Source organism: Manis javanica, chromosome 5 (assembly GCF_040802235.1).
Source record: "Manis javanica isolate MJ-LG chromosome 5, MJ_LKY, whole genome shotgun sequence".
NCBI classification, from domain to species: domain Eukaryota; kingdom Metazoa; phylum Chordata; class Mammalia; order Pholidota; family Manidae; genus Manis; species Manis javanica.
In genome coordinates this window covers 136,198,240-136,222,901 of record NC_133160.1, presented here as the reverse complement: position 1 = coordinate 136,222,901, position 24,662 = coordinate 136,198,240, and the positions used below count along the sequence as shown (strand labels likewise).

General features: G+C 34.2%; 1 protein-coding gene across 2 annotated transcripts in view; it reads right to left on the bottom strand.

The window, feature by feature from the left end:
• The window catches only part of GABRG1 (gamma-aminobutyric acid type A receptor subunit gamma1), an 80,006-nt gene extending 56,259 nt beyond the window's left edge, over positions 1 to 23,747 (bottom strand). The window contains exons 1-2 of one of the 2 annotated variants that reach the window (XM_073237676.1): positions 23,035 to 23,747; positions 10,418 to 10,566 (exon numbers count right to left, since the gene is read on the bottom strand). In XM_073237676.1, coding sequence (XP_073093777.1) covers positions 10,418 to 10,566; positions 23,035 to 23,138 — 253 coding nt within the window. In that variant the 5' untranslated portion in view covers positions 23,139 to 23,747. The remainder of the gene's footprint in view (positions 1 to 10,417; positions 10,567 to 23,034) is intronic. The other variant, XM_073237677.1, reaches the window with a different exon arrangement.
• Positions 23,748 to 24,662: the final 915 nt, after the last annotated feature.

The following is a 24,662-nucleotide window of genomic DNA, read 5'->3' as shown; positions in this document are numbered from 1 at the left end:
ATTGTATAATAATACTCAAAAAAGTTAAATGTATTCTAACAATGATTTGGAAGTAAGAAAAATCTCCTTGAATCAGAAATGCAGAAATAGTAAAGAAATTCCCTCCTTTCACCACACACAGGAAAAAAAGCCCAAACAAACAGGAAGAAATAACCAGAGAATTGACTGAATGTAGGAAAGAAATGGAAGAAAAAGACAAAATTGCAAGATGACCAAGAATGACTACACTAAACAAAGTGAATAATAAGCAGGGGGAAAAATCAAGAGAATATAAATGAGATAAAGAGAAAATTCAGAGACAAATTTTGGCAAATAGAAGGCAGGCAAAGTGTGATTAACATACCTTTCATTGAAACCCACAAAAAAGAAAATCAATTTAATTGAAGAGAACCATATTCAACATAATCAATAATACAAACCATGAATATAAAAAATAAATCTAAATATAAAACATAAACAGATCTTTCCACATGTGAGAGAAAACCTATAATTGCATTTTAAAAAGACAAGTCAGTTAACTGGAAAAAATGTTACCCCAAATGAACAACTCTAAGACATATCCTAGCAGAAGTATTTAATTGAAAGATAAATACAATAGGCCTCCATGGAAAAAAGAAAAAAAAAGAAAGGATGAAATAAATTACTAGGGCCAAAGAATTAGACCAGCATCAGATTTCTCAAAATTGACATGCGATGCAAGTCAACTTAGAAACAACCTAATAAAATGAAAGCCCAGTGAAAGAAAGCCAGGACAAGGATTTTTATACACAGCCATTCTGTTCTTCTAATATCAAGTAATTGGAAAAAACTTTTCAACATATAAAAACTTGAAAAACTTACTAGTATGAGCTGACTGTGAAAACTTCAGCAAAACAGATTGACGGTGAACACTCTAACATATTAAGGCACATAAAGTACTAAAACAAAGAATGAGACAAGGGTGTGAAAGTAACTTACAACTACCATACATTCTTGCAAAGCAGGAATACGTTAACAAAATATAGAACAAAGGAGAGTAAAGAAGAAAAAGGAAAAGCTCACTGTTGAATAGACAATAGGAGGGAGCTAAATGATGCCAATAACAAAGAACAATCAAAAGAGCAAAGAGTTAAAAAAACAGGATCAAAGCCATTAAGAAAGTTAAAAAAATAAAAATAAACTAGAACAAAACTGTAAAACTTCCAAAACATTAAAACAAAAGTATTATCAATTAAAGTAAAAAGAAATAAATACCATATAGAAAAACAGCAAATATAACTATAAAATATTATAATACAGTTGAAACAAACCAGTCATATCCATTAATAAAATGAACTCACTTATCTATTTAAAGAAAAAGATATTTCCATTTTGACTCATTTTGGCTTATAAAGCAAGACCTAATAGGCTGCATATGAGAGACACAGCTAAAACAAAATGATTCACAAAGGCAAAATTAATGGGAAGGACAAAAAGATAACAGGCAAATGGAAACAATAAGAAAGTAGGGGTAGCAATCCTGATATCAGATGAAATATAAGTCAAAAAACTTTAAATGTGACAAATGAGGTATCTTTTTATGCTTAAAGCCACAGGTCATTATGGAGATATAACACAAAATATTTACAAACCAAATAACAATGCAGTTACCCTTATAAGGCAAAATATACAGAAGAAAGGAGACATAGGTAGTAACCTGCCTAAAATTAAAGACTGAAAACAAATCATTAAATTCCCAACTCAGAAACTAGCAATAGAACAAAAAAGTAAAACAAAATAAAATACAATGAAGGTTATAATAAAGACAGAGTAGATATTATGAGGTAGTTAATAAGAAAACCACTATCCTTAATTTTCTTGATGGAAAAAGGGTAATAAAATACATATACTAAAAAGGAGGGAAAACAATGAACCGTTAGGTTGTGTTTGTAATGCATACTAAGGGAGTTAAATTAAACTGCTAGACAGTAAGGGAATTACCCTTGAACCTTTGGCAACCACAAAATCTAAAGCCTGCAATGACAATAAGTACATACCTATCGATAATCACCCTAAATGTAAATGGTCTGAATGCAACAATCAAAAGATAGTCAGTCAATAAATGGATATAAAACAAGACCCATCTATATGCTGCCTACAAGAGACTCACTTCAAACCCAAAGACATACACAGACTGAAAGTAAAGCAATGGAAAAAGATATTTCATGCAACTAATAGGGAGAAAAAAAACAGGAGGTGCAGTACTTGTATCAGACAAAATAGACTTCAAAACAAAGAAAGTCACAAGAGACAAATAAGGACATTGCATAATGATAAAGGGGTCAGTCCAAGAAGAGGATATAACTATTACAAGTATGTATACACAAACAAAGGATCAACTATGTAAGTGAAACAAATACTAACAGAATTAAAGGGGGAAGTAAAATGCGATGCATTCATTTTAGGAGAATTTAACACACCACTTACTCCAAAGGACAGCTCAACCAGACAGAAAATAAGTAAGGAGCCAGAGGCACTAAACAACTTACTGGAACAGATGGACCTAATGGATATCTACAGAACACTCCACCCAAAACCAACAGGATACACAGAACTTCTCAAGTGCACATGGAACATTTTCAAGAATAGATCATATACTAGGCCACAAAAAGAGCCTCAGTAAATTCAAAAAGATTAAAATTGCTGCAAAAACCAGCTTCTTAGATCACAAAGGTATGAAACCTGAAATAAACTATACAAACTAAATTTAAAAACCCACAAACACATGGAGGCTTAATAACAATGCTCCTAAATAACCAATGGATCAATGACCAAATAAAAACAGAGATAAGCAATATATGGAGACAAATGACAATAATAATTCAACACCACTAAATCTGTGGGACGCAGCAAAGGCTGTGCTAAGAGGGAAGTATACTGCAATACAGGCCTACCTGAGGAAAGAAGAACAATCCTATATGAACAGTCTAAATTCACAGTTAACGAAACTAGAAAAAGAACAAATGAGGCCCAAAGTCAGTAGCAGGAGGGACATAATAAAGCTTAAAGCAGAGATAAATAAAATTGAGAAGAATAAAACAATAGAAAGAATCAATGAAAGCAGGAGCTAGCTAGTTCTTCAAGAAAATAAACAAAACAGATAAACTCCTAGCCAGACTTATCAAGAAAAAAGAGTCTACACACCTAAACAGAAACAGAAATGAGAAAGGAAAAAATCACTATGGGCACCACAAAATTACAAAGAATTATGAGAGAATACTATGAAAAATTACATGCTAAAAAACTGGATAACCTAGAAGAAATGGACAACTTCCTAGAAAAAAAAAACCTTCCAAGGCTGACCCAGGAAGAAACAGAAAATCTGAATAGACCAATTACCAGCAAGGAAATTGAATTGGTAATCAAAAAACTACCTAAGAACAAAACCGCTGTGCCAGATGATTTCACTGATGAATTTTTACCAAACATTTAGTGAAGATCTAATAGCAGTTCTCCTTAAAGTTTTCCAAAAAGTAGAAGAGGAGCGAAAACTCCCAAACAGCCAACGTCATTCTAATACCAAAACCAGGCAAAGAAACCACAAAAAAAGAAAATTACAGACCAATATCCCTGATGAACATAGATGCAAAAATACTCAACAAAATATTAGCAAACTGAATTAAAAAATACATAAAAAAGATCATCCATCATGATCAAGTGGGATTCATCCCAGGGATGCAAGGATGGCACAACATTTGAAAATCCATCAACCTTATCCATCACATTAACAAAAAGAAGGACAAAAACCACACAGTCATCTCCATAGATGCTGAAAAATCATTCGCTAAAATTCAACATCCATTCATGATAAAAACTCTCAATAAAATGGGTATAGAAGGCAAGTTAGCTCAACATAATAATGGCCATATATGACAAACCCACAGCCAACATCATAGCTAACAGCGAGAAGCTGAAAGCTTTTCTTTTAAGATGGGGAACAAGACAAGGATGCCCACTCTCTCCACTTTTATTCAACATAGTTCTGGAGTTCCTGGCTATGGCAACCAGACAACACAAAGATAAAAAAGCATCCAGATCGGCAAGGAACAAGTTAAACTGTCACTGTTTGCAGATGACATGATATTGCACATAAAAAACCCTAAAGAATCCACTTCAAAACTACTAGATGTAATATCCTACTTCAGCAAAGTTGCATGATACAAAATTAATACACAGAAATCTGTCTCATTCCTATACACTGACGATGAACTAGCAGAAAGAGAAATCAGAAAAACTATTCCATTCACAATTGCATCAAAAATAATAAAATACCTAGGAGTAAACCTAACCAAGGAAGTGAGAGACCTATAACTCTGAAAACTAAAACACACTCATGAGAGAAATTAAGGAAGATACCAATAAATGGAAACACATGCTCATGTATAGGAAGAATCAACATTGTCAAATGGCCATCCTGCCTAAAGCAATCTACAGATTCAATGTAATCCCTATCAAAATACCAATAGAATTCTTCAATGAACTAGAGCAAATAGTTCTAAACTTCATATGGAACCACAAAAGACCCCAAATAGCCAAAGCAATCCTGAGAAGGAAGAATAAAGTGGGGGGGATTATGCTCCCCAAATTCAAGCTCTACTACAAAGCCATAGTAATCAAGACAATTTAGTACTGGCACCATAGACCATAGACCAATGTAACAGACTAGAGAGCCCTGATATAAACCCAACCATATATGGTCAATTAATATATGATAAAGGAGCCATGGATATACAATGGGGAAATGACAGCTTCTTCAACAGCTGGTGTTGGCAAAACTGTACAGCTACATGCAAGAGAATGAAACTGGATTTTTGTCTAACCCCATACACGAAAGTAAACTCAAAATGGATCAAAGACCTGAATATAAGTCATGAAACTATAAAACTCTTAGAAGAAAATATAGGCAAAAATCTCTTGAATATGAACATGAGCAACTTTTTCCTGAACGCATTTCCTCGGGCAAGGGAAACAAGATAAAAAATGAACAAATGGACCACATCACTGCTAAAAAGCTTGAGTACACAGCAAAGGACACCATCATCAGAATAAAAAGGCATCCTACAGTATGGGAGAATATATTTGTAAATGACATATCCAACAAGGGGTTGAATCCAAAATATATAAAAAACTCACATGCTTCAACACCCAAAAAGCAAATAACCCTATTAAAAAATGGGCAGAGGATATGAACAAACACTTCTCCAAAGAAGAAATTCAGATGGCCAACAGGTACATGAAAAGATGCTCCACACTGCTTACTATCAGGGAAATGCAAATTAAATCCACAATGAGATATCACCTAACATCAGTTAGGATGGCCAACATAGAAAAGACTAGGAATAATGAATGCTGGCCAGGATGTGGAGAAAGGGGTACTCTCCTACACTGCTGGTGGGAATGTAAACTACTTCAACCATTTTGGAAAGTAATATGGAGGTTCCTCAAAAAACTAAAAATAGAAATACCATTTGACTCAGGAACTCCACTCTTAGGAATTTACCCAAAGAAAACAACATCTCAGATTCAAAAAGACATATGCACCCCCATGTTTATTGCAGCAGTATTTACAATAGTCAAGATATGGAGGCAACCTAAGTGGCCATCAGTAGATGAATGGATGAAGAAGAAGTAGTACATATACACAATGGAATACTATTCAGCCATAAGAAAGAAACAAATCCTACCATTTGCAACAACATGGATGGAGCTGGAGGATATTATGCTCAGTGAAATAAGCCAGGCAGAGAAAGACAAGTACCAAATGATTTCCCTCGTTTGTGAAGCATAACAATGAAGCAAAACTGAAGGAACAAAGCAGCAGACTCACAGACTCAAAGAAGGCACCAGTGGTTACCAAAGGGGAGGGGTGGAGGAGGGCAGGTGGAGAGGGAGAGAGAAGGGGATTGAGGGGTATTATGTTTAGTACACCTGGTGTGGGGCGTCACGGGGAAGACAGTGTAGCACACAGAAGGCAAATAGTGAATCTGTGGCATCTTACTACACTGATGGACAGTGACTGCAATGGGGTATTGGGCGGGACTCGATAATAAGGGTGAATGTAATAACCACATTGTTTTTTTTGTGAAACCTTCATGAGAGTATGTATCAATGATACCTTAATAAAAAAAATAACTATAAAAAAACCAGTCATGACAACCTTTTCAAAACCAAAAACTATATATATATATATATATATATATATATATATAAAGTAGAAAATTACAAAGGGAAAGTAAATGTTGAAACAGGGTTTTTTCTCTTAATTCTAAAAGACTACTTTGAAGACTTCTTTAGAAATTACTTTGAAAATCCAGATGAAAGAGGTATTTTTCCTAAGGGAATACAAGTTACTAAACTTCACCCTGTTAGAGAAGAAAGCATAAACAGACCAATTTCCATAGGAAGGCAAAGTGATTAACTATTCGCCAAAAGCATAAAATCTGGATAGTTTTACAGTGGAATTCTACTTAACCTCCAAAGCCAGAGTGGCTAATGCCTGATAAATTCCTAGATCTTTGAATGAAGAAAAGCCCTCTATCATGAAACAAATATAAAAAGGATATTTAGAAAAGATGAAGACAGCACTGAAAAATAAAATGGAAGGTGAATATGATTCATGAACACCAATGCAAAATACTAAATAATATATTAGCAAACAGAATGGAAGATCACATTGAGTATATAATGTATCATGATCAAGAGGGCTTTATTTCAAGATGCAAATTGTTTCAATTAATATTATATATGATATTAACAGATCTTGGGAGGAGGAAAAAACTCATAATTATTTCCAGAAACACTGAAAAATCCTTTTTAAATTTCAAAACCAACTTCTGATTTAAAAAACAAAATTTTAAAAATTGAGGGATAATTTCTTAGTGTGGATATACATATGAAGAAACACTAGAGTCATTTGCACTAGGATCTAGATTAGGGCAATGTTACCCACTGTCATTGCTATTACTCAGTATCATGCTAGACATATTAGTGAATGTTTTAGGCAGGGAACACCACTTAGTTGCATATGAACTGGTTATGAAACAATAAAATAATTTCTTTGCATATTATGTTATTATGTGAACATATTTTGAAAACTCCAATAATCAATGGTTTAACAATAAAAAATCAGTAAGGTAGCAAGGAAGTAGGATATAAAACAGGAATTTATAAATCAGTAACATTGGCATACAACAATAGTAATTAGCTAGAAGATATTATGGTTGAGAAAAATATCATCTACGACAGAAAAAGTTCAATATTTAGGATTCAGTTTAAGAAATATAAAAACTATGTATGACTTAATCTTTAAAATATTCCCAAAAGATATAAAATAAACATGAAGAATTGGAAGGACAGCCTATGTTCCCATAATTAGATGACTCAATGTTATAAAGACGTTAGATCTCCCAAAGATAATTTACAAATTTAACACAATCCCAATAAGATTATCAAGTTTTTAAATATATTATGGCAGTAAAAAAAACAGATGAGAGAATGAACATAAATTTCAGAAATAACCAAAGTACATAAGAAAATGTAAATATGATAAACTTGACATCTCAAATAACAGAGGCACAGAATAATTTTTTAATAAGTGATTCTGAGTTAACAGAAAAGCCCTTTGGAAAACATAAAAATTAAATTCATACTTCACACCATCCAATAAACTCCAAATGGATCAGGAAATAAAAACATAAAACCATACTAGCACTAAAAGTAAACATGGATGCATTCCACACAAAGTGGAATGTAACCAGTAAAACTTGAACCAAACTCTGTTAAAATTGAGTAATACAACCACTGAAGGGGATAGGAAAGAAAACAGTTCACCTAAGTAACTTTAGGAAACAATATTTTGAATACATACTGTAAAGTCAAAAATAATTGTACACGAGTGTTTTATTCTAGTTAATTGGCTTTCATAGACATGTATTAAAATTCTAAAACTATGTGTTTACTAGAATTGAACCAATAAGAAAATATATTATAGATAAATTAGAACCAGGTGTCTTACTCTTGGAAAAAGAGTTGCAAGTAAGGAAAGGAAAAGGTTAGAATGAACCTCACAGGGTTTAGATTGGAATCAGAGCTATAAGTACGAACTCATGGTTTGTAATATATGTACAAAGGAATAGATATTGAAATACAGATGCTTGTGAATGTGTGTGTACAACATATATTTTCTACTTCTGCCCACTGAGAGACCCAAGAAACAATGACACCCAATATCAATGAATACATCTAGTGCCCATATTTTTGTTTCTAAATACCACTCTCCAAAAAAACACAAAAAGGAACCAGTGCTCTTGGAGAAATTCCATTGCTAGATGAAGGAGAGCCTGTAATAACAGAATGATGCATTCAGAAAATTATGGAGACATGTGAAGGGACAAAAAAGCCACATTACAGGAGGTTCCAGTAAGCAAATTTTTTATTATGAGCAACAAAATAATAATGATAGCAATGTGTTGTAACCTATAAAATAAAATGCCATCTGTAAATCTACATTGAGTAAATAAATAGGTGAATAAATAAACAGAGAAGTCATAGCTCTTTGTTATGGCAGAATTACAATTAATATGTTGGGAAGAATGATGATAATATTGAGTCAGCATTTGCAAACAGCACAGCAATACTGTTGCAGGTAAGAATGATAGAAACCAGATTAATGGACAAATGTACTGAGAAACACTTGCATCATTTCTCCCTATGACAGTATCTCCTCACAACATATTTATTAATTAAAAAGGGAAAAATAGTAACAGTTTACAGTTGAGAAACTTGGAAGAAATCACACTTAACCAAATGATCAAGTTCACATCACCAGTAATAAGATACTTAAGATTATGTACCTCCTAGTATAATATACTTCTGTGATAATCTTGGCAAAAAGGCATAAATCCAGCTAATGATGAAAATATCAGACAAACTAAGGGACATTCCTCTGATCAGTACTCTAAAATTATCAAGTTCATGAAACACAAAAGCAGAAATTATATCAGATTAGAGGATAACAAGAGAAATGAGAACAAAATGCAATGTATGATGATCTTGGTTGGGGTCCTGAACCAGAAAAAGGACCTTAGTGAGGCACCTGCTAGAATCTGAACAGGGTCTGTAGATTAGTTAATAGAATTGTCAATATTAATTTATTGATTTAGGTAAGTGTTCTATGGGTATATAAAACAGTAATATAAAAATGTTAATGTTAAAGGATTTATGGGGATTCCATGTAGAGACACTACGTTATTCAGTCTGTTCATTTTGAAAATAAACAGTCAAAACAATCTATAAAAACATTAAATTAAAGCCAAGGGAAATAGATTAAAATGATATACCAAATATCTGAAATGTCTTTTAATAAAGAAGCCTATAGCAAATATCATAGTTAATAGTGGAATATGTATTGTTCTTCCTGATACCAGGAACAAGCCAAGACAATTCAACATTTTACTCTCATCTTAGCCAGGACAACATGGCATGAACAAAAGTATAATCTTGGAAATGAAGTAAAGTAGAAAGTAGTCATTATTTGTAATAGTCATTACTCTCTCTCTTTATAGAAAATCTGGAAGAACATAATAAATAAGTAAAGTTGATAAATTTAGCAAGGCTCCTAAGGACAGATTAATTATATGCAAAATATCTAATTTCTATATACTGCTAATACAAAAGGAGAAAATAAATGTTTTAAAAATATGTCTACACTTGCATCAAAAAATCCAAATATGTAGAATTAAATCTAGTAAAATATGTTCAACATTTCTTCATAGGAAATATTAAAAATAAATAAATACATGAATAGAGGCATATACGATGTTCATGAATTTGGTATGCTAAAAATTCAATATGGCAAAGATCTCATTTTCCCTATATAGACTCAATAAGTCTTTGCTGATTTATATATTTTTGTTTGTTTTAAAAAGTCATGGTGTGGGGGGGGACTCAGAAGTTACTTATGTTATAAAATTTGCACATTAATGCAAAGGACTGAGAATAACAATCTTGACACAAAGGAACAAAGTAGGATTACCTACACTGAATACACTATCAAGGCTTATAATTCTACATTAAAACAGGAGGCACTGGCACAAAATCAGAGCTCCTACTTACCTTTCAAATATTCTCTTTTATGAAATACCTGTTGGCTTTTTCAGTTATCAAAACTTTACTGTTGTATGCTTTTTTGTAGCAGGTGTAAAATAATTGCATCATAAATGTTTATCTGCCTTTTTTCCCTGTCAATCTTCACATCAGACTGTGAAACCTCTCAAACACAGTGCCATTTCAACTAAAAACTGTTCAGCCTAGCAGTCTCTGACATATGAGATGTATGACTAAGATAACATCAGTAAATACAGTTTTCATAGTCATCAAAATCCCAGAAAGATAAACTTACCTCCTATATCTGGGCGAAGTTTATTGTCATAGCCTTGAAGCAGTGAGTTGAGAATTTGTGTTATATCTCCTTCATGAATCTTTGGTGCCAAGACCCAAGTTTTGTTCACTGTTAAGTCTTCATCATCTTCATCATCTGCTTTATCAACGCTAAATAATTTTAAAAAAATTGGATAGGCAGTTCAAGCAAACTGCATAAATAAACAAATAGTTAAAGATTATTGTAATTATTATAATTTTGTCAGGGAGTAGTAGGAAGAAAAAAAGCATTAGACATATTCTACATCCCATTAAGACTAACATCTACATCATATGAACTGTCCTGGTACAAAAACACTCAAAAATTAAGAATTCAGCACAAGAAATATAACACATAATATTAAAATAATAAAACAAACCTTGGCTGTCATTTAAAAGCCATAGATTTATGCACAAATGGTTTGAATGGTGGCCCTAGATTTGTGCAGGGCACAATGTGCACAAGCACATGTGGTGACTCTAAACCAGCACACTCAAAAATAAAAATGAAAAGGTAAATAAATACAGGAAAAGTTGCAATAATTAGTCTGGCAAAATACATTTAAATATGTCTCCAAAACAGAAGAAAAAAGGAAAGGTGAGTGAAGTTTTGAAAAAAAATAAAAAGGAAAAGCATTAAACACATCTATGCTTCTTCCTTTTTAAATCAGAAGAATTCAGATATCTTATACCAAGAATTTTGTCAAAGATCATCTTATCATCAAATCATGAGTAGGTGACTAACCTTCCATTCCTATGGAGGAGGCACAACTGTCAAATTTTAGGACTAGAAATGAAATTTCAAGGTCAAATAACCCCATTGCCATTATTCTGCAAACAAGACAACTGAAGACAGAAGGAAACTTACGACAGCACAAGCCTATTTATCATCAAAACTGAAAAGTACTAACTCCCCAGCTAATGCTTCCTGCTGCACCCTGTGTTTAACCAGCATAAGGATTCAACTAATTTCTGAAGTATAGTACTAAATGCAGCAACATAGATAATATTCATCTATAATTCTTCAAAAGTACAAACTTCTCTTTGTTACTCATAAGTAACCCCTTCTTCATTTGAGTATGATCATCCTAGGTGTAACACACCCTACTTTAGTAAATCTCAGTCCTCCAGTGATAAAGGGTCAAAATACTAACCATCAGTATCAGGTAAATCCATAATATATTAGTTATTTGCATGTATTTCAGAGATAGGCTTCCCTCCAGCAGTAAACATGCAAGCTTATCTTAATATCTATAGTTTTATCTTACTACACTATACATTCAGATCTCTTTTGCTTGGACCCAACATCTTAGCTAATGCACACCTCCTTTATTCTTTTTTAAAAATATTTTTTCCAGTTTCACTGAGACATAATTGATATATAATATTGTGTTAATTTTAAGATATTCAACACAAGGATTTGATACACGTGTAATAGTGAAATGATTACTACCTTAAGTTTAGTTAACATCCATCCTCTTTATCCTTAATGAGTATAAACATTATGAGCTAAAACTGAACTTTTAAAATATTTGCTATTTCATCTTCCTAATAATTCTATTGATACTTATCATCGACAGAAAAAGGGGTGCATTATTATTTTCAATATTTCTCCTCTCCTTCCTGTCAGAGAATTATACTTTCCACTGACTTCTAACTTGGTCATGTGACCTGAAATGCTCCTCCTATAAGAGGATTACCCTATTGAACTTGGGTGTGACCCTGTGATTTGTTTTGGCTAATGAGATACATGTGACACATATTACTACCAAGTGAAAGATTTAATATCAGTGCACAGTTCACCAGATCTCTCTTGTCCTTCTGCTAGAAGACCAGTCATACTTAGACAGAAGCTACTCCATACTTCACTTCTAAGCAAAGGCAATATGTACAGAGCTGCAATTAAAATAAACACATAGCCTGAGAGATAAACATTTAGTGTTGTAATTATGTCACCAAGATTTGGGCGTAATTTATTACCACAGTATACAACTTTTATCCCTATGTGAACTCCTAGGGTATATTTAGTTAAAAGATTTTTAATGAAGTGCTCACTTACATTGTTTTGCTGTACCTAACTTCAAAAAGTATATATTACTGAAGTGTACTTATAAGATTTCCTTCAAATAATTTACTATTTTCTCTTAATGAAATGCATACATATGTTCATTAGTTCATGAACTAAAGCACAGACAATACTAAGTATTAAGAACCCCTGGTGGTGTGCCCTTCAGGAATGTTCTCTTTTCTAATTACAATTGCTGAGATACCAGCAACGATTCATGTTTTAGGGCATCTGTTTAAAGGGATGTTGTAAATCCCAGTTTTATAGAATGAAACATATGGTGGATAGAGGGAGGACACTCACATATAGGTAGTTGATCTTTCTTTGAAATATAATTGTAGTCAAATGGAAGTTCCTAGATAAAAATGAAAGCTTTTTCTATTTTTTTAATGGCACAAGATCCTGGTAATCCAAAAAGCAGCACATGCTCCTAGTCACTTACATTCCCCTTTTCCCAGCTAGTTCAGAGTTAATATGAAAATGAACTTCAACAACACTGCAAGGGTAACTTTCCTCATTTTTTTTGGCAATAATAGAAAGGAAATCTCATTATAGTTAGTTTTCCTACATCTTCCCTCCAAGCTTTTTATTTTACCTATAGAATGTCATTAAATACCTTAATATTATATTGGCATTATTTTGATTATTAAAAGTACTTGTCATAAGTTTGAAAATAATTCATACAACATATGTGATGTCTTGACATGTTTCACAGGCTGGGAGATTTTTTGTAATGTTTACAAATGTTGAGTGACCATTCCTTTGGGAGAAACAAATATGCTTTTCTTAGGTAATACTCTGAGAATTGTTCAGACTCATGCTCAAGAACTTCTTTTAAATAGTTTGAATAAGTATAATTTTACTGTTAATGGAGAGCCATTTAGACCCCTGAGTATATAATTTTACTAATTGTTTTTTTAATGATTTAAGTTTTTATCATGTTTCAGGAACTCTGTGTAATATTTCTCCCACATGTTAGGTCATTTAGTCCAGAGTAATCTCATGAAATAAATATGACTATGCCTATTTTATAGATGAGAAAAAACATTTACAGAATTTTCAGGAACACGCACTACTAAATAATAGAGCTAAGATTTTAAAAATGATTGATCTAGTTTTAGAAAATGAAGACTCATTTTCTCTGTCCTTCAAAGTTTCCACAGTATCACCTCATTTAATCTTTATTAAACAATCCAGCGTGGTTGGATTTGAGTTTTCTAATTCATAAGAACAAGCAACGCTTATGATAAGTAGTTAGGAAGTGCATCTGGATTGTATGGTTAGAATGTTTAGTCCTTGCCCTGAATTTGGAGAAGTTAGAATAATAATCTCAAGGACTCATGCAGGCACTCTGACTTTCTAACATGTGGGCTCAATCTCCAATTCAATGCCTTAGTTACTTATAGAGGAAGTACCAAGTATGACAAATGTTCTAAGCTCTGAAAATACTGACAAAATTGTGTTCCTGAACTAAATGATCTCATTTTCTAAAAGTGAAAACTATTTGAAAAGTGTTACAGAAAACCATCATATGCAAAGATGCTTATCACAGCATTATCTTTGATAGAACAAATTTTAAACAATACATTTAAGTAAATTATGATATATCCACATGGATTCAACCATTCACTTGATGGTTATAAATACTCTGTAAAAATATGAGATTATTTCCATAACTTAATACTGTATGAAAAATAACAAATTGCTTTTATCAAAACTTAGGTATAAAATGGCTATAGATTTAATGGGAAAGCAGTACAATGAAAGTAATAAGTATTCTACACTAGTGCAATTATAGAAAATTTAATTTTTTTCTGTATTGTAAGCATATACTACAATCTTTCTGTATAATTTTGTAACATAAATACATAAAAAGAGTTAATTTGACATTAATACCTACCTGAAAACAAACTGCCTTTTCCTATTACACCATATAGTGCTGTGAAATAAATTTCTAATCATGAATAATAAAGAATTAAATAGAATCTCTTTTATAGAAAAGCAGAGCTTTATCATTTGCAAGAAAACAAGGGTGGCAGCCCTGAAATTCTGCCAGTGGACTGACAGCCCAGGCGCCAGCCCTCTGGACTAGCATTGGGTCTACACCACACCCAAGCTTCCTGGGCAATCCTCCTCTGTAGGGCGCCCTGCATTGGGCAACTCCCACTGGATTGGACAAAACTTGCATAGAAGGGCAATAGAGTGTGAGGCTTTTCTGACCCAAATTTCCTCTCTCCCCTAATACTTTCACAGGTGTCAGACCTCTACCATTAGCTGAAGCCTCTCTTCCTCCTCCTCCCATTTATCTAGAACAGGCATTTCTCTCAAAAATTTCTTACATCTCTGCTCTCATCTTGACATCTGCTTCTCTCATTCTTTAGTTGACATCTGTAACTACTTACTAAAGCAAGTTTTTGAGTCACCTATATCAGTTGGTTTGCTTTTTTTTGTCTTGCTAAGCTATTTTCATACGTTATACAAATCCATCTGATTACATAATAAATGATTATATGTGAAATGATTTGAGTGTTTTAGTCTTCATATAATAAGCAGAGTTTTAAACTAATGATAACTAAGAGATAGGTTAAGTGAAGACAAGGCATTGCCATATAATCATGAAGAGAATTCATTTTCACAGCTAGAGAAAAACAATATATGTCTATATAGTTGATCAATAGGCATTAACTTTTTAATATACAGAGTAAACATTCATCAAAATTTGCCCAGGACAGCCCTGGTTTACACTTAGTGTCCTGAAATAATTATTAATAGCACCCTCTTTCACTCACAAAATGGCCTAAGGTTTTTGGTGATAAACTATATAGCCATCCCATATATAGTTCATATAAAGGTGACTTCACATATCCAGGTTCTGACACCTTGAGGAAAACTCTTCCATTAATCTGTTAAAACAGTGCAGATTAAATTCCAAAACCGGGCCTCATCCGTGGTCTGTTGCTCATGATAAATTAGTGTTTGTTTATAAATACCAGATACTTTTCTGCAAGCCAAGTGACAAGTTTCAGGAAAGAAACACACCTGTTCTAACATTTCTAAGTAGAAGACATCCTAATGTCAAAACCTACAGGAGCTAGCTTTTAAAGAGTAAGTAAAAACATTGGTTTTAGACTCAAAAGTCAAAGTATATAAAAGTAAAATAAAAAAATGAAAGAACAAATTTCCTTATTTTCTTTTTGCCTTTATAGTCCAGCTGCTAAATTCCTTTGGAAAAAGCTCTTTTCTAAACTTGTAGCTCCGAATCATCTTTATTGTTTTTAAAAGTTAGTAGGGAAGCAAAATAAGTAAAAGAGTAATAGATAACAGAATTATAGATTTGAGCCTTCAGATTTCTGAGAGGTGAAATAACAGTCCACTCAATTCTGTGATTATTTTAATGGCACAAAAGAATACAGAACCCATCACTTACCACCCCCAGAGAGGAATGCTTTGGAAATTTGATGAGGGAGAAGGGAGCCAAGCCTGGAATATTAAGTAAGCATGTTCTGCTGTGTGTTTCCAATCTGTCCGGTGTTTAATTCTACCAAAAAGTTGAACAAATTGCATCTTCACTAACTACTCTTTAAATTTACAGTCCTCTCTAAGTTCCTTGAAGGAAAGGGTTAAGGTTTTCAGTGTGGTATCACGGGCACCCAGCCCAATGCCTAACACATAGATGTCCAATAAGAAAAAAGTCACTGAATAAATGAATAAATCAAAAGAATATGAGTTCATCTTGAGGTTTGCAGGTAAAATTACAGTTAATCAAGAAAATAACTAAAAACTATAATGAACAGCCTTAGTAAAAGAATTAATTGTAGCTAACCTAATATAAAATTAATTTTAAAAACACAGTAGCTTTATGATACTAGTATTAATCCATAATAAACAGAACAGATAAAGTCTTTCACAATGACAATATACCCTATAAAATGATGAAGAAACTTAGTTGAATAAGATAAGAACAGGAAAAAATAAAAGCAAGGAAAACATTTTGGCAATCAAACAATATTGTTAATCTATATTCACAAAATATTTTATAAATTTAATGCAGTTTAATCAGAATCCTACAGTTCATATAGAACAGGTTGAAATTATAATTAATTAAAAGAAACAATCCGAGAGTTTATAAGAAATTATTGAAAAAGGAATTGTCAGAAGAAACATGCCCTGCCAGAATAAAAAGAAAAAATATTTTTTGAAGAAAGTAAAACCATAATTTTCATTACACTTTATTTAAAAATGACCACTGGGTTGAAAGTATATTAAAATGAATACCAATTCCCCATGTTCCAATTCATATCCATAGAGCTTGACAGAAAATAAATTAGACTTAGAAACAGTATAACTCTTCATGAAATTCACATTCTCTAAGCTTTTGATAATCATGCATCAGATAAATTCCATAAGGCTACTAAAAATTTGCAAAGTGGAGGCATAAGATTGAGGTTTACTAAATTATAAAATATATTAAAATATTTTAAAATTAAGTGGAAGAAAGAAATAGGAATTAGTTCCTCTGAATGCAGAAAGATTTATCTTCCTTCCTACACCTTGAGCTCTTAAATTGAGAGGTAATATATTTTCATTGACATAGGATCCTCTTAGAGTATTTACTTCAAAAGGGAAAGAATACAAATGAGTAGAGTAGACACACAACAAAAGTATTTCTAGTCAATTGCAGTTATGACAATCTGAAGGTTTATTATTACTAAGGAAATGACAGAAACAAACATACACTCATAAGCCACCTGCGCACAGAGTAACAAATCAGTTTGTAGAACACAGATGCATGAGTAACACTTAAATACAATGCAGCGAATATGGCTGCTTTGTTCTAGTCAATAGGGCTATTACGGGGAAAAGGTAATCCTTACTCATCTTAATCTTCTACATCTGTTGGAAAATGTTCTGATAATTATACGTATCTAGGATGACTGACAGGTAAATGATGTCTCTGTATTCAAGCAATTCACACATTGTGCAATAACAAATAATGGTCCTAGAAATCTACCTAAAGATCAACTTGTTCAGAGCACTTGATTCTAGCAGCCTTAAAGCTATCTGGAAAACTAAATCACACCTTGACCACAACTATATTAAAATATTTATACTAAACCCACTATATTCTAATCATAGACTTTCTGGTTTGCCCATCCAGCTATAGGTTGGAGGGCAGGGTCTCTGCTAACTTTACTTCTGTATCGTTAATGCTTAGCACAGTCTCTATTACTGTGCTACTCAGTGTATTTGTTACTCAATGTATTTGTCTAAAAATAAGGAGAAATATTAAATCTCCAAGTACACTGTATCTGGGAGGAAAGGATTCTTACAGTTCAGAAGTTCACTATTGAACTAAAGAATGTAAGCTATAAAATAGAATGTTGCTATTTCAGTGCCACATGTTAGGTGACCAGAATATAAAGCATCTCCTGGAAGATAGAGGAATGCAGTTTCAAAAAGCCTACCAAACTATAAGAAATACCTCTGGCCATGGAAAAGTAGTGTTATCCCTTCTTCACTAACTCCAGCCTGAAATTTTGCCCATGAGAGATGAAAACATTCCATCTCTTCCCAGAGTTGCAACTGATGCCAGCCTCCTTAGCGTCCCCACTATAGCTCATCTAGAACTTTGAGTAGCAATTACCGCATTTTATTGTCATTACTTATTTGTATTAATAAACCAGCTCAACATGAACTACCAAAGCTTAAGTTCACTGGGGGCAGGGATTCTGTCTTCTTTGTCCTGTGCAAATGGCAGATATATTGTCCTATTGATGTCCTATATATATTACACAAAGACTATTAGGGCAAAGATTATGTCTTGCTTGCCACTGTATTTCCAGTTCCCAGAACTCTGATTAACGCATGGTAGGCACTGAGTGAATGTTGAATGGATGCTAACACTAAATAACGTTTACTGAGAGAATCAACAGCTTAGGCTAGTCACTGAGACATGATTCCCCAACAAAACTTACCTAAATTCCAAATTCTTGCCTTTAACTCTTTATCCTATCATGTTTTTTCTAGATCAGGTGCCCTAGTTTGTTAAAAGTTTTCCCTGAAATAATTAATCTAGCTCTGCACATAATATTTGTGAAGATTCACAGTGGATTTTATACTTACTGTGCTTCTATCTCTTGCATTCTCTCTCCTCTCCTTTCCGCTGACTTCCTGCTCTGCTGCCCTCCTTCCACCACAGTCACGTTAGTTGCTTTGACTTATATGGCATTTGTAATGTGGGAGATGTGGCAGGTAAGCAAGCTGACTGCACACAGAACCAAGGGACCAAGGGATTTGAGTCTTGTGTTCAGCACTTATTAGCAAGATCTTTACCAACTTCCTAAAAAATCATTGTGCTCAATTTTCCCACCTGTAAAATGGGGAGGCTAACAGTATCTAGGCTTTATTCTGTCCTCACACTTGGTTGGTAATTTGGTCAAGTATAACCTTCTAGGCTGAACATTTATCTTTAGAATTTTGGAGACAATTCCCTCAGTCTCCTGGTATTCCTGATAAGAAATCTCATGGCTCTCTAATTCTCTTTTCTTGATAGTGATCTGTTCTATCAGCCTTCACCCTTAAAAATTTAGATTCATCTGTTTATCTTTGGAATTCTAAAGGCATCTTTCATTCTTTTGTTTTTTGGACTACAAGATACGTTCCTTTGATTAATGACATAAATCTACATCTTGCAGTGAGTGTATCATAGAGATAGTACTCATGTCTATCACCACTGTAAACCCAGCATGTTGCTCTGTGTATAGCACATAGCAGGCCTTCAACAAATATTATTGAGTGAAAGAATGATCTCTCTCAAATCCAAAAGATATTTAGTAGTACACAAGGATTCAAGAATTTTAGTGTACTTAAAAAGGCTTTAACTAGGACAGATAATACTACTACTAGAATCACTGTGAATTCAGTACAATCTGTTACGTTTTCTTGGTTAAAATTTTGAGTGCTACACACTTTGTATGCATTTGTCTCTTAGTCTTGAAACAAGCTAGAAAGGTAGATGCCATTTCCACTTTTCACAGATGAGGACTCTCTGCCTCAAAGATTTGCCTGAAATTGCTCTAGTGGGAAATGGAGCTGAAACTAGAATTTACACCTAATGGCCAAGTCCAGGATTCTCAGGAGGTACATAATGTGAATTATTCTCCTGAAGCCTGTACACTCAATTTATGCCCACCCTTCCCCTTCCCCTTCCCCCAGGGAAGTCATTTATCATATTTTGATATCTTAAAGGCCTTTTTTTGTTTTTCTTTCAGTTTTCTACCCTTCCCTGTCTCTACTCCTTTGGAACCCCACCTTAATTATTTTCTCAGATAAATATTAATCACCTTTACATAAATATGAAATATTAGATGTCTACTTAATGTGTAAATGAAAAGTCAAACATTTCCTTTTGTTGCTTAGCCAAAAGTGTATCTCATAGTACACAATGGAATTAAATGGGAGAAGAGTAAACCTAAAAAACGCTATACACAGGGGACTTACCAATTCTAGCATTTGCATTTTACCTTCAAAGTCATTTTGCCTCTCATCCTCAGTCCTTCTTTGAATACTTCATTATCATGGAACATCATCACTCAGTTTGCATCAGAGTTTTATTAGAAAATTAAGCAAAAAACATAACGCTTAAAGAAAAACCATTCACTACCATCTCCACAAAGTATATTAATGAAATTACTCTAAAATAATATATTTTATAAAGCGAGTATATTTGACTATTCTCATTTGGGCAACTGAATGCTCAATTGTATTATTAGTGATTCATGAAGTTGTCTTCGAAAATAAAAACAAGTTATTTTCTTTGAGCTCTCTCAAAAGAACAACTTGGCCAAAGCTTATCATAAATTACTCTTTAGAAAAGCTAAAATCTCAAAGAGCATTTCAACTCTTTTTAAAAACCTTATTATAATTAGATATTTTTAACACTACAAATCGGTCAAATCCTGTTTAAGTGTTTTTAGCCAACTTGTCCAGGTGCCATGGAGTCTCACAGAGAATGAAACACAGCAACCACAACTACAGCTTTTAGTTACAGCAACAGGACAGGTTTTCATAGTTTGGCAATCTAAAAATCAGCATAGTGTCTCTTCTTTATTTTCTTGATGGAAACTAATGAGGACACAAACTTTTGTCTCTTATTAGATATAAGAAATAACAGGTTCCAATTTGGTAAGTCTCCCACAATAGATGACTTTAAAGATTTGTTTTAGAAATCAGCATAAAACATCAAAATTTTTCTAAATAGAACCATCTGTAGTTAGGTTTGGAAAGGCCCCTCAAAAGAGGAAAAAAAGAAGAAGGAAATATGAATGTAAATGGTTACACATACTGACATCAAATATCTTCAGTTAAATGTCAAAAAGATGAAAGTTCACCACAAGAGTAGCTACTCAGAAAAGTGAAGACATGAACTCTCATTCCTAAGGCCCAACAGCAAATACAGCTCTTAAAAATTATATATTTATTCACTGGTTAGAATAATCTAGGTTATCTTTACCACTGTGAAAAAATGAATTGTTTATCTATTCTCACTGCATAACACCTCTCTTTCAATCACTCATGCACTCTAATTGGAAACACATGGAATTCCCAATTAGAACTTCCCTTTTGAAAACTATTAAGAAAAGCCAGTGAAGCAACCATTGAGTTATTTTATGCTTTAGTTCAAATCTTACACATATTGAATATGACTTGAAGAAAAATCATAAATGATCTACTCCTGCCCTGTATTTCCAAGATGAAGGAAATGTGTTTGGAGAGGTCAAGGTCTCTTGACACATAAAATCAGGTCTCTGTAAAGTTCAGAGCCCATCCCTGTCCAGTGTACTATATACAACTCATTCTGAGCAGCTGGAAGAGAATTCTAGAGCCAATCATGATGACCATAACATAAATATCCTCAAAAACAATGTATATTATTTAAAACAAAGCATCTCCTTATCTAGACACTATGCCTTTTAGTAAGAAGGTTGTCTATGAGGCTGCAAGGGAAACTTGTACATATAATAAAGAAGCATACGGGTTGTTATTTCAGAAGGTCACTGGGTAAACCAGTTTTTACTATGGGAACAGATTCATTCAATATTGTAAAGATGTATGAGAGCACTGATACATGTTCTACTAAAATATCTTCTATAATTTTATAATATATTCAAAGAAATACTCCATACAATATAACTTATATGTAAGAAATAATTAAGCAAGTAGTATGTTTGTGCCCATGCAGAAAATTTACATTTCTAAGGGAAAAGCGTAAATAAATTAAAACTGTAATACTTTACAAAGCATTGTCAAACATTTTCTGGCAAGTCTAGTATTTCTTGGAATGTTTAATCCATTCTTTATTTTCAGAGAGAAAATCAAGCTGTTCTACCTCCTGGTAATGGCAAAAATATTCACTCGAGCTATATTCTAAAATTGATCATCATAATTTATTTTAGTAATGATGCAAGTGGTTGGTTATAAACGCATGTTTCCATCTGCATAGTGATTATATTTTACACTTGAGTTCTAAGCAGGATCACATAATACAGTAATATAATTTAAAATGTATATTTATATAAAACACAGTTGCATGATATGAGTAGTGTGTCTAAGATCTTTATAGTGTCAGTGTCTTAGTCAATATATTTTAACTCCATTCACCTGCTATCCTATATCTAGGTGTGATATTGAACATTTTATTTTTCTACCAGAATGATTTCAAAGTTTTATTGAAAGGTGTTACAGTCCAAGCAGCCCAAGTCTTGCTTTGGTCCTATTAAATTTGAGGTTTGGGGTTGGCAATCTCTCTCTCTGTGTGTCACACCACACACACACACACACACACACACACACACACACACACACAGCCAGTATATTCATATCACCATACAATTTTTATTTACTTTTAGATAGTCATTTAATATAAAAATAACTCAAAGATAGCTCAATAAAATACACATGGTTATTTCTAACTTATAAGTATAACACACTTTCAACCCAGTAGATTTTTTTAACCATATTTATTATCTTTCTTGATGTAAAACTTTTTCTTTTCAGAATAGCAAAAAGAAAAAAATAAAAGGATAAAGGAAAAATATTAGTACATAAAAAGCATTATACATACCATGCAGCGTAACAGGTTTCTATAACAACTTTTAAAATTTAAATATAATAACTTTGTCTTTAAAATGCAGAATCATCCGGGAAGTTCATCACTGGCATTCATTCACTAAATTTAGTCGCTAAATCACTTCTACTTCCTTTCTCCACTGCCAGTAACTGAACCTTGTAGACTGAACTAGTTTAGACTGTGCTTCAAGTAAAGAACGAGTCAACTAACCTCTATGCTTCACACGTAGGCTATTTTCATTCTATCTGAAAATTGGCAGGTCTAATCAGAAAATAAAATGATGGTAAAATATCTCAGGTGTGCCCGGGAAAATGCAAATTACTAACTTATAATGATTTTAAAAAGAGAAATGAGGGGTAAGAGGGTAGATACCAAAGAAGAGTTTAAAATCCTTGAATTTACTCACCAGTTTCCCAAATGCAGGGTCAGCAGCAGGAACATCAGCCTCACCCCTCTACTTTGACTCCAAAGAAGGAAAGGGGAGAAGAGAAAGGCTTTCCAAGAACCCATCGGGAGCGTTTTTTTCGCTCAATTCCTCAGCCAGGACTTTTTTTCCCACCTCGGCTGCAGCCCGGTGAGTACGGGAATGGAGAGTGTGGGATGGCAGTGCAGCCTCCCAGCCAGGTAGGATGCGACTCCCCGCGGAACTGGGCTGGGGAGCCAATCAGACCCAGAAGAGGCTGGCATAAATTATCTCAAGAGGAGTTGGGCCAATCCACGGACCAAAGAGGCGGCGCCTCCCCTACTAGACTTCTAGCCCAGTGGGGAAAAGGGCTCTGTCTTTCTAAAAGAAAAACAAACCTATTTTCCCTCGCACCCTCGGAGAAACGTTGGTGTGGCCTTGACAGATCCCCTCCCTAGGGAAAGCCGGGTGTCCTCGTCCCTCGGCCCCCCTGCTGCCTGACCCTCTGTCGCGCGCCACTGCCTGTCTCCTCTCCCGCGTTTGGTTTCTGACTGTCTTCCAAGAGAGACCCGTGGGAAGCTGGCAGCGCCTAATCTGTTCTCCCCAGACTCGTAAAGGTTCTGCTAATTTCTGTTAATTGTCGTTGTTAATTTCTGAGCGTAGGGCGGTGTCTCGTTTCTCTTCGCAGACCCAGCACCTGGCACCGTGCCCTCTACAAATGAGCTCTCAGGAGATGCCGAGCCTGTAACTGAATGAATGAAAGAGCGGGCTCGGGGCACTCCTGGTGATCGCGTCCCCGCCCTCCTTCCGCTGCCTGTCTGAGTGAGAGGATTTGCAGTCTCCCTTTTGCTCTGGGCACCAGAAAAGTATATTCATGAATAATGCCAGGCAAGAAATACCTCATTTTACAAAAACAAACAGAACTCCGATTTTTAAAAACGTCCTCTTAGCCCTAGGGGCTGTAGACCTATTACATGGGTATCCCTGTTCTTTCTCCCTCCCTAGTTGCCTTTACATTTGAGCTCCAGTGTTTAGTACCCAACTTCGGAGGCTCTGCTTTGAGTTTGCAACAGAGCCCAACAGTTGCCATGGAAACCAGAAAGCCTCTGGCAGCTTGAACAACTGTACAAGCGGAGCCAATGGTGGTGGTGGAAGCAGGCGGCTCTGCCCAGCCATCTTCTGCTCGTATGCCTTTCAAATTCCTGCTTCCCACTGAAGCCACCCGGGGTTAGAGTCTTTGGCTGTCTCATTAATCACTCCACAAACACGTGGAATCACCAGATTCAGGGGTGAACTGTAATTTACCACAGAGCTGCTTGAGAGGATATACCTCCCTGCAAACAGTTCAAAGGCAGCAGTAACAGGGTTTGTGCCTGGTAAGGTAACTAACTGTTGCTACCCTATCTTTTGAAATCACTTTAAGGAACTGATGGGGTAACAAAGTTACAGATATTTTCTTTCCCTGAATAGCAAACAGATGGTTCAGTGCTGGGTTTTTCTCCCTTCTGTGATTAATTCGCCATCTTTTAGTCTCCTCTGAAAATAAGTATTGACCTTGTATTTCTGTACCTGCTATGTATTAATTGGGCAGCATTATTCTCTTCCACAAAGAATGTCCGTCAAGGTAGCTG